Raw genomic sequence first — 11400 nt, 5'->3', positions numbered from 1 at the left:
TATCTTTCCCAAGACAAACACAAACACTTTATCCAAAGGGCTCCAAAGACAAAACAAAGAGCTAGGCCACCGAAACCCAGCTTGGAGAACCAGAGTTTATGTGGTTTACTTTCACGTGCCTGGGTGACCCCAAAGCAGCTGCACCGCTGGGGGGGGGGGACTCTCTTTCCTTTTGCTGCATATATGAAGGTCATTTCCTCAACCCACCTCGCTTCAACTAACCTTGCACAGTCTGTCTACGTAGACTCTAGCATCTCTGGGACAGGGTTCATGCAGATGGGTAGAATTACATATAATGGCTGGGAGGTGCAGGAGGGAGTGGCCAGAATCTAAGCGAGGGTCCACCGACCCTTCCCACTCTTCCAACTTTGAGGGAAGGCTACCAGTCAACAAACTCTACCTCGGATTCTCTTACAAACAGCACAGCTGCTCTAATGAAGGTGATGGCTGTTAGGCTCAAGGGATGCGTTATTCAACATGTCTCGTGCTGTGCTACAAATGTCGTACTCCCAAAAGCTAGATTTTTTCCTTGTGTGTATTACATACTTAATTACTTGCTTTTTTTTTTACTCGTTTATCTCCCCTGGAAGCTAGGTTGGGCAGAAATTTGACCCCATTTTTAATGGTGAAAGGACAGGGACATCAAGAGATTGAAGTGACAAGCTTGATGAGCTGGCGAGCAGCGACACCAGCTGCCAGGCATGGAAAATGGAAACCCAAGGAGGACCACGGTGCACTTCAGGTCCTTAGCTGGAAGATTGCGCCAAGCTTGGTGTCCTTGCGATGGAGACCCTGGGCTGGAAGATATGCTAGGAATCTTCCAGTGCTGGGGCTCAGCCCCAAGGGCCGGCAGGCGAAGCCAAATCGCAGTGACAAGTCCGGGACATGGGTCCCAGATGCCATCCGGCCGAGTCACGCCCCCGGGAGCAGCCAAACGCTGGGTGGCGCTGCGCCGCCACCCTTCGCCAGACCTGTTGCGTCCAGGGCTTCAGCCCAGCGGGTTAGGGTAAAGGGGCCCACGCAAAGCCTAGCGAGAGTGAGCATCCCCCTACCACAGTACTGCTCTGGGGTGGGGGGACTACCAGGTTCCAGGGTGGTGCTCGCCCTTCAGCCTCTACACACTCCACAGCCGGGTTCTAGGCGCATCGGGTGCGGCTGGTATAAAACTTTCGCCAAGCCGCTTGGGGAGAGGGCAGGATGGAGAGGACACCCCAACTCCAGACCCACAGCTAGCAGCGCAGTGTCACCTCCGCCTCGCAGTCTTCCGAAAGCCCTGCTGTCGATCAGGCAGTGGATAGGTGCCTGCCCGCAGCGCTGACCCGGGCACCGCCCCCACCCACCCCTTTGAGGTCCCATCCCCTCCCCCGCCTCCCGCGCTCTGGCCCTGGCGTCGCCCGCCCCGCCTGCGCCGGGGTCGCCGCAGTCCCCGCGGCTCTCCCGGGGCTCCCTGGCCAGGCGCTCCAGCTTTTTTGCAACCAGGGAGCACCCCAAGGTGTGGATGTGGGTGCCGGTCCACCAGAAACCGAAGCGGAGGACCTCGGGCATCCAGGTTCTGCGCTCCAGGGAGGCGGCCCCGCAGGGCTGGGCAAGGACGGGGCGGTCAGCAGAGGGGCGGGCGCCGCTCATCAGCCACGCCAGTCACGTCTGGGGCCACCCGGCCGCCCACTGATGTCTTGCCGGCTGGCTGTGCCACCTCGCCGGACCGGCGAGGGCAAAGGGGCTGTGGCGACGCCATGCCCGGGCCGGAGTGAGTGAGCGCGGGCGAAGATGGCGTACATCCAGGTAGGACGGTGGCTGGGGGCGACGGCCAGGGAATACCGGGGACCGCGCCCCCTCCGCCGGGAGCGCGCGCCGCGGGAGTGCGCACCACCCAGCTCCTACAAACTTACTGGATAAAATAAAAACAAAACACGAAAATACAACAAAACAACGGGTGTCCCAGAGCAGGCACCTGTGCGTGTTCTGGAGCTAGGTCAGGGGCCCTGTGTGGGACTTGCACCCTCGCGCTTTCCTCCCTGGGAGGGAAGACCGCGAGGTGACTTTGCAACTCCTCACCCCCTACCCCCAGGTACCCACCCCAGAGGGGGGAAAGTAGAGGGCGACCCGGGGCATGCCAGCCACCCGGCCCGCCAGCGCCCGTTGCCGTGGTGACGGCTCGGACTAATTGGCCGGTGGAGCCAGCTGGAGGCAGCTGTTCAGACCTGGAGGGACAAGGACATCCTTTGCCCGGGCGCTGGGTGCAGAGGGGTGGGGACATCCAGAGGCCAGAGCACACTGGTGAGGGAGATGGGGACGGTTACATTAGTATGTTGAGATCTGTGAAGTGCAGGACCCCCCCCCCCATGCCTCCCACAGAGCGCCCCCAAGACTCCCAGAAATACCAATTCCTCCCCCCCTCCCCAACTCCTTTAGAGGGGTTGGGTGGGGGTGGACTGTGCTGCTTGACAAAGAAACCAGTTTCTTTACAAAAAGTAATGACAGGTCATGCCAAGGTCACACGGTCAGACTCCTACCCCCCACCTCGCAAACAGACCTAGAAGAGCTGCAGCATCTAGGGCTGCCTGCCTGCCCCTAGCCATAGGGGAGATGAGCAGAGGGGCTCCCATATTCAGGAACTCACTTTTTGTCCCCTAGTCTCAGCTTGGGGATGAGGTGGAGTGGGGACTGCAGACACCCCCCACCACCACCACCAAACTCTTCTCCCTTGTTCCATCCAGTTCCTCAGATAGTCTGTCACCTGGCAGAAGCGGACCCTCTCCTCCTCTAGCTTTGATTCTCCAGGAATGGTTTGCCTTGTCACTGGTTGCTTAGGTCCTGATTTCAAGTTCAATGAAGGTCACACTTACTGTACATCTGTGTCCTGAAAGTTGTTGGAATATGTATTCAATAGTTGCTTGTCAACACTTGGCTGACACCAATTATGGACCAGCGTTGAGGATGTGTAGGTCACGATCCCTGCTCCCTCTGATGCCCAAGAGAGTGAGCAGAGAACAGCGAGACTGGCTTTTATGGTTCTTCATTGAATTAGACATTTTCTTTTTCTGAGGCAGGATCTTGCTATGTAGTCCAGGCTAGCCTCTGATTCTCCCACCTCGGTCTTCTGAGTGCTGGGATTACAGTAGTCAGCACAGAGTCATTGAGTCACTTGTCAAGGCCGCACAGCTACTTAGCAGTCAAGGTGGGATCTAAACTGTAGGCTGGGAGGAAGATGTGGAAGTCAAATGTCTCAATGGTCCTGGCTTCCCTCTTAGAAAAAGTCTTTGAACTTCTACGGGACACAGAGCGTAATATTCTTTTTCTTTGGTCACAGTTTTCCAATTGGGAAAACAGAAAAAAAAAAAAAAAAAGCAAGCACAAAGGGAGGTCAGAGAGTGGGCATGGCTATGCACCCTCAAAGCTTTATTTATTTTGGTCAATGAGTTTCAGGGCCTTTCTGAAAGTCAGGAAATACAGGGGTCCTTCTCTGTTGGAAGGATATGCACCAGCCTGCGGTAGGGCTGGTTAGAGGGAGCTGGAGTCTTCTGAACTCTGATTCCTCTGTGTTCCCTGTGTGCCTGGGATTTTCTCTTCATGATCCCTAGCTTGAATCACTTCTCCACCGGTATCAGAAGACTTAGCCCGGAGGATGTGTGACAAGGCAGAATGAGGCCCTGGACTTAAGGCTTCTTTTCTGTCCCCTTTGTCTCCACCTTGGGTTGCTCCTGGGCCACCATCTTGCACCTGAGCTTTGAGAAAGATGGGTGCCATCGAGGGAGCTTACAGTGGCTTTTCTGTGCTCACCAAGGCTGTATGAAAGGCTAAATGGGTCTCTTTTGCCCACCCATGTCCTGAGAACACACCTGTAAATTGCCAGAATGTCATAGACAGCTGGAACGTAATAGTTTACATCCAAATTCTCACTTTGGGGTGCTTAGGGGGAACCGGAGGATTGGGGAGGATCAAACACACCAGGGCGTGTGTGACAGAACGGCTCTGGGAGTCAGCTCTCTCCTTCCATCCTGTGGGTCCTGGGGGCTTAACTCAGATCACTGGGTTTGATGGTAAGCACCTTACACTCAGCCAGCCCACATGACCTCTCTTGGTTTTTGTTTGTTTTGTTTTGTTTTTGAAACACAGTCTAGTCCAGGCTGACCTCCAATTCACAACCTCCCTGTCTCAGACTCCTGGAGCCGGTTTGATGGGTACACACCATGCGGTGCTTAGCTTATGTCAAAAATCTTTAAGCCCTTTTTCATGCTAGCCCCACTTGGTACCTAGGGGAAATCGCCTTGTCTCAGAAGCCACAGAGAAGTTGTGTTTACTTTGAGGTTGGGAGCCATACAGCATTTTCATACCAAGGGTCCTGTCTCATAAAAAAAAAAATGACCCAGGCTCAGAGCCTACCTCCTTCCCAACTCACTAGGGCATATGCTCTGTGGCCCACCTGTACTCAGCTGAGTCTGAGCTTTGGAGGGATCTGTGATTAGTGAGTGCCCTTAAGTGCTTTCCCACGAGGCAGTCCATGGCACTTCCAGGAGCTTGAGTTTTAAAAGTTAATAGAACCACCACCTGTGCTATTATTAATTTATTTTTAAAAATGTTTATTTTAGAATTGGACCCTTTTGACTTGAGTTCAAACCCCCTGCACCCATGTAAAAGCTGAGTGTGGTAGTGTGTTACCCTAGTGCCGGGGAGTCCGAGACAGGGGGACTCAGTGGCTCACTGGCCAACCAGCCTCGTGTTGATGAGCTCCACATTCTGTCCTGGTCCAGACCCTGTGTCCAAAAAAAATAAGGCAGAGCAACTGAGGAAGGCACCTGACACTAACCTCTGTTCTCCACATACAGGTGTGCACAGTTGCGTACAGGGAAATGTGCATATGCCACACATGTACATGTGTATACACAAATACATGGGAAAAATTAAACTCTCTCTCTCTCTCTCTTTTAATTTTAACTTACAAAAAAATCAAGTTGGGAATGACAGTATATATCTATAATCTCAGAACTTGAGAGGGTAAAGCAGGAGAATGAAGAGTTCTAGGCTCACTTGAGCCACAGGTTACCCCATCTCAGAACAGCCAGCAAGCAACCAAGCATATACGAGGTCTGTGAAGAAAACTGCAACCCATGGGCAAAGGGAGCCAGGATCATATGTTGGAGGCAGAAGGCAGCTGGAAAAAATAACACAAGGGGAAGTTCTACAGTATTAGATCTGAGCGGGACTGGGCTATCTCCAGCCTTAGAGGGCTCACCTTGATTTGTTTATGAGGAAGGGTGGGAGTGAGCAAGAGCCAAGGAGATGTTAACATCTGGGAAGAAACCCAGACGGTCTCCATACTGGCTCCCTGTGCACCCCAAAGCCCTGACTTGGGCTGCACCTCCCTTCCTGTCTAGGATCTGTCTTAAGCTGGTCATCACTGCCAAGTGGGTTAATACCACCATGTTTCCTTTTAAATCATGAAATCCTGGGTCTGTTAAAAAAAAAAAAAATGGCTTAGCTGGCAAAAGTGCTTGCCACAAAGTCTGATGACCTGAGTTTGATCCTTGGAACCAGGTGGAGGAGATCTCCTGAGACTCATCCTCTGGCCTCCACATGGTGTCGTGGATGTGTGTGAATGTACACACACACACACAGACACACAAAAGAAATGTTATAATTTTTCAAAAGAAAATGAATCCTGGGTCCATAGAGGAGTCCTTCTTGGAAGAAGAGGAGGGGGCTTAGAGCTCAGGGACCTATGGGGAGAAGATGGGGTAAGGAGTGGAACCACACCAGGGAGGGAGGATCAGCTCCTTGCTCCCTCCTAGCCCCTCCCCCATTTGTGGGTGGTCGAAGGATGCTCTCTACCAGCAGGATTGGAGCAGGATTGGAAGGTAGGGCCCCGGCAGGGGCGGGGGAGTCAGCCTGTCAGTTTAGCTAATCAGGCCCTCTTGGGTTGGCTTCTGGCTATTTCAGTCTGAGAAGGTTTTCGAGTCCCCTGAAGTGTGGCTGTGTGCTGAGTAGCATGACGAGCTATCTACCCGCTCTGATTCATAACAGCACACGGTGCACATCAAATGGAAACGCTCACAGTTCCCGTTTATTCGCTGTTAGTTAACCAAGAGGCTCCCAGCAGCCCTGCAAACATAGCCATACCTTGGTAGTAAAGTCAGCTCCCTCCCCAGAATGGTGAGTGCGAAGGAAGACTCGGGCTGCTTTCTGTTGTTTTTGTCTTGCTGTTCTTTGAGTTGCTGGAATATTGCTAAACTGGTCTCTCTCTCTCTCTCTCTCTCTCTCTCTCTCTCTCTCTCTCTCTCTCTCTCTCTCTCCCACCCGCCCAACCCTGGCTTCACCATGGCTCTCTAAAAGGGCAGTTGGAACCACTGAACGAGGTGGGTTAATTCAATCATCTGTTTGGTCTGGATTCTAATCAAATGCTTGCCTTTCCGTTTGGTGTCTGGTGTGGGGCTGGGGCATGATTGAGTACTGAGTCACAGGGTATTAACAAGGGTACAGTTTCTATTCCCTTCTACCAAAAGGGAGACCCTGACAAAAAGGGCATTGCTGGACAGACAGCCTGTGTGTCCCAACTCAACCGGTCTCCCCCAGTTTAGTTGCATGTCCCTGGGGCTATTTTTCCTGAAGTATCCTATTCTCTTTTGCCAGGAGAGAACCCTATGCATTGTGTGTTTGAGAACATATTGTCTGGCCCTCTCTATGTTGTGATAACCACCCACCTGTCAAGAAAGGCACACATACACTACCAAGGCAAACACCTGCAAGCGTTCGGCTTGCTCTGAGTATCTGCAGCCACTTCTGTTTGCTGTCCCGTATGCCACAGTGCATAAATAAGAGAGAAAAAAAATTTTTTTTTCTCCTACCAGCAATTCTGCTCTAGGAATTTTCATTTATCTGGGAATTTATTTATCATGGGTGGGACAATCCCAGATGGGCTGCTTATAATTTCCGGTGTTCTCTCTCTCTCTCTCTCTCTCTCTCTCTCTCCCCAATGGCCCCAGGGCTTGCTTTCTAGAATCTCTGACGTGCTGCTGTGCGGCTGGACTTGCCAACACTGCTGTCAGAGGTGCTATGAGTCCAGCTGCTGCCAGTCCAGTGAAGATGAAGTGGAGATCTTGGGGCCTTTCCCTGCCCAGACTCCTCCATGGCTGTGAGTACCCCACTTGGGAGTTTACCTCCCAGCAGCCTCTCCCCTGGAGGGCAGGCAGGGTGGGGGATACACTGAGTTTCCATGGACATAACCAAGAAGGGCCTCTTTATGCCCCCTCATTTGTGGGCCAGCTGGTGAGACCAGCTGGTGGTGAGGCTCCTGCTCACACCAAGCTTCTGAGATGCTAGCCGGGTGATGCTAATCTTGGGGACACTTTAAGTAGTCTAAGTATCCAAGCAGAAAAGGATCTGTGTTCTGTTTTGAAGAACTTTGAGAAGGTAGCAGTGTCTAAGTGCCTCCTTCCCAGGCAGCATGGCAGACTGACATAAGGCCCAGCCCCAGGCCTGCACCAAGTATGTGCTTGGTGAATCTGAGCTGCTACCACCTTTCTGATGCTGCTTTTGGCTGGCCTGAATAAGGCCTTATAACCCCAGGAAAGGATGCCCAAGCCCATGCATACTGCATCCAGTGCTGGCAGTGCTCACCCCAGCTCTTTTCATTTTATTTCTAATCCACTCCCCTCCTGCACCCGAATACAACATCTCCATCTGCTAGTCTCTCAGATATTTTGGGAATGCAGTTTTGAAGCACAGCCACATGTCTGATCCACCTCTCTGTGGCAGGGAGAGGGATGTGGTCAGAGACTGGGGAGGAGCCAGGAGACCAGGGTTGGGAAAGACCTAGCAATCAACAACAGCTGCTGGGAACTCTGGGAGGGAGGCCCATCGAGGAGATGGCCCTGGGTACCACTGAATCCAGGGGTAGCACTTGAAACGGTCTCATCGGAGTCTGGGGCTGAAATCCCAGAAGTCCCTGGAGCCCCAGTTTTCCTCTGGGTTGGGGATCATGGCATGTGTGCTCTTTTTAGAAGCAAGTTTCAGATGTTGCCAGAACACAGTGGCTTCAAGTCAGTGTGAGTTCCATCAGGTTCAGTTTCTACGACAGCTTTCTAGCTCTGAGAAAGTTGCTTGACTTTTCTGAGTCTTGGTTTTTTCATCTGTAAAATGGGACAATAAAAAAATTAGTATTTACCACATGTGTTTGATGAATTTGTGTTTAGAAAAGTTCTTAACAGTGCTTGAGACTTTGTTGATGATCAAAATGGATGGAACATCCATTATTTATTTGTTTGTTTGTTTATTATTGAGACAGGGTTTCACTGTGTAGCCTTGATTTATCTGGAACTTTCTTTTTTTTTTTTTAAAGATTTATTTATTATATGTAAGTACACTGTAGCTATCTTCAGACACTCCAGAAGAGGAAGTCAGGTCTCATTACGGATGGTTGTGAGCCACCATGTGGTTGCTGGGATTTGAACTCTGGACCTTTGGAAGAGCAGTCGGGTGCTCTTACCCACTGAGCCATCTCACCAGCCCCTGGAACTTTCTTTATAGACCAAGCTAACCTTGAACTCACAAAGATCTGCCTGCCTCTGCCTCTCGGGTACTGGGATTGAAGGCCTGGTGGCCTTGCTTATTTTTATTTATTTTTTTAAGACAGAGTCTCAGGTAGCCCAGGCTGACCTTGAACTTGCTATGTAGCCAAAGATGACCTTGAACTTCTGCTCTTCCTGCATCTACCTCCGAAGTGCTGGAATTACAGGCATGTGCCACCACACAGGGCTAAGAATGTTAGGTGAGCAGTCTACCAACGGAGCTATGCCCCCGGCCTTATGATTTTATAAATCCTGGTTTGTCTTTGATTATCTCAACTAGAGAATGAGAATCATAAAATAATTTGCTTTACAGGCTGTAATTAAGAGTAAACGAAGAAAGCTAGCTATAGTAATGCATACCTTTAAGCCCAGGTCTGAAGAGGCAGAAGCAAGAGGATTGTGAGTTCAAGACCAGCCTGAGGTACATAGTGAGGCACTGTCTCAAAAACAAATGTGAACTGAGCTCTCTTCAGAATGTATTTAGCCCGGGAGCAGATCTGTAAGCATCCTTTCGGTCTTTTTGGGTGTTAACAGAAACCTTGTGTTGATCTCGAGGACACGATTTATCTCTAAGTTGTAGCCTGACTCCAGTAGGTGGCACAGAACTGAGATGTGACAGACAATCCCATTTCATAGAGTCCTTAGATCAGAGTAGTTCAGACCATTTGGAGCCTAAAAAGCCACATATCTTAGTCACTCAATAGAATAGCTGATGGCCAGGTACAGTGTCTCGTCTGTATTCCCAGTCCTAAAAACAGAGGTGGGAGGATCGTGCATCCCAGACCTGGGACGCACAGAGATGCTCTGTCTCAGAAACTCAAGGGCTGGGGATGGAGTTCAGTGCTTGCAGTGGGACTCAAGGTTTGATTCTCAAATGGGAGACAAAACAGAAGGAAAAAAGACATCCAAATACATACATGCATGTGCACAAATGTGTGCATGTGTCCGAGTGTAAAGTTGAAAGGCCTGTTGACCATCTGACAAACCTTAGGAGGAGACTGAGAAAGCGTCTTAAGTCATCAACACAGAGAAGTGAGGCTCAGTTCCCTTGGCAGTTGTTCACCTCGTCCTCCCTGATCTTTGGTGTATGGTATGTGTGTGCACATGTGTACATTTTGTGAGTACCCATGGAAGTCATGGGACAAGCCTTCACCTTTTACCTCAAGACAAGGTGTCTTGCTGTTCTCTACTACATACATCAGGTCCCTATCTCTGCCTCTTATCTTACAGTAGGAATGCTGGCCTTCATTAGAATCTGAACTCAGATCCTTAGCATTATGTGACAAATGCTACGCACTGAACCATCTTCCAGCCCTGTAGTTTGTTTGAGTGCATATAGTGTGTGAGTCACTGACATCGTCATAGGGTTAGATGGGCTTTTGTCAATAGGCTCAGGGACTGTTCAGTGTTGTCTAGGACACAGAGCAAGCATGGGAGTCAGGTTACCCACCAATGCTATGCCAGTTTGCACTGCACTATTTGGAGTTGGACAGTCTGCAATGTGAACCAGACTCCCCGAGACCCTAAACAGCTCTTCATTCATTTTGGCATCTAACACAATGTCAAGAAGGGCAGGAATGTGTATGGGGGGTGGGGGGGAGGCAGGTTCAATTGTTCAAAAGGCAGATCTGCAGCTTGCGTCTTCTCCAGATCTGTTTACCAAGTGGGCAGTTACATGTTATCAAACAGACAGGAAGTAGAAATGTCAAGTGCTTGGGCTGAGAGAGGCTGTTCCTGTCATGACATCTGGGGCTCATCTCTGTGCTGTGCCACGTGGTGGATGAACGTGCCTCTGTGTGTTCTGGGTGAGATCTCTGGGGATGCTGTACTCATTATCACTTGTATTAATGTCATACGGATAGGTGAAGATCTTGGTGGCTTCACTGTTTACCTGGCTCTGTTGAAGCAGTGCCAGGAGGATCCTTATGGGAGAATGAAGGAAAGCCAGGTTGTTTACGTGCTCAGCAAGTCTATATGGAGTAGCTACTTTAGGCGAGGTTCTCATGGGTTGCGCGGGGGATGCCCAGCTGTGGCACGGAACACATGCAGCTGGACTGGAGCATAGCTGGGATCCCCTGGAATGCCATGGTTCATCAATGGGCAAAGCAGCTCCCATCACAAGCTTGCGCCTCCCATCTGCAAGGGAGGGAGTTCATGATAGCTAACTGCAGGATGGCCCAGAGAACAGCCTGAGATAGAGCTTGTGGGCACCGTAGGTGCCACTCACCACTCCCTGCCCGCTTTGACCAGAGTGCAGATCCCACTGTTCAGGAGTGACAGGGCACCTGAGTGTTGCCAACCCCAGATCATTCTGGGATGTAAAACACAAGCCGGCCCTGAAGATGACCGTGCAGCATTGAAGAGAATGAAAGCTGTACTCAGAGGGGCGGGAAAAGTCACAAGGGCAAGATCATGGTCCTTAGAGTAGGGGCCACTGAGACAGATACTTTCGGGGTTAAAAAACAAAAACTGGACAAGAGAAGGGCCTGGAAAAGCACTTTAGGCAGAGGGAACAGAGAGGCCCAGGGTATCTGAGGAGCACAGAGGTGAGGAAGCCCCTGTGTCACGGGCACTTGTGTCTGAGTGGCTCTGGAGGGTGGTGACATTTAAGCTGAAGGATGTTGAAGGTGTGTGGGTCTCATAGGAGGAGGTGGCTGTCACAGTGAAGCTTGGTGGCTGAAAAGCAGGGCCACAGGGGTTCAGGGGCCTTTCCATCCAGAGGCTAAGGGAAAGCTGCCCCAGTTTGATTCCGACCCGTTCCATCCCCTGTCCCCATGCTCCTAGGGACTCGCATGCTCCATCCACTGTCTACACCCAGCCAGCAAGGTATCCAGTC

At 51.0% G+C, this 11400-nt stretch overlaps 1 protein-coding gene across 4 annotated transcripts in view; it reads left to right on the top strand.

Moving 5' to 3' along the window:
* The first annotated feature begins 1373 nt into the window (after positions 1-1373).
* Syt17 (synaptotagmin 17) overlaps positions 1374-11400 on the top strand; it is a 65767-nt gene continuing 55740 nt past the window's right edge. The window contains exons 1-3 of one of the 4 annotated variants that reach the window (XM_021168402.2): positions 1374-1782; positions 6331-6353; positions 6981-7129. Coding sequence is in view for 2 of the 4 variants with exons in the window: in XM_021168400.2 (XP_021024059.1) it covers positions 1768-1782; positions 6336-6353; positions 6981-7129 (182 nt within the window). In the remaining 2 variants the exon portion in view is untranslated. Of the gene's footprint in view, positions 1783-5896; positions 6151-6330; positions 6354-6980; positions 7130-11400 lie in introns of those variants that run through there. The other 3 variants (XM_021168400.2, XM_021168401.2, XM_029479142.1) reach the window with 3 other exon arrangements.

This window comes from Mus caroli, chromosome 7, assembly GCF_900094665.2.
Source record: "Mus caroli chromosome 7, CAROLI_EIJ_v1.1, whole genome shotgun sequence".
Classification (NCBI taxonomy): Eukaryota; Metazoa; Chordata; class Mammalia; order Rodentia; family Muridae; genus Mus; species Mus caroli.
This window is presented reverse-complemented; position numbering and strand designations above follow the sequence as displayed.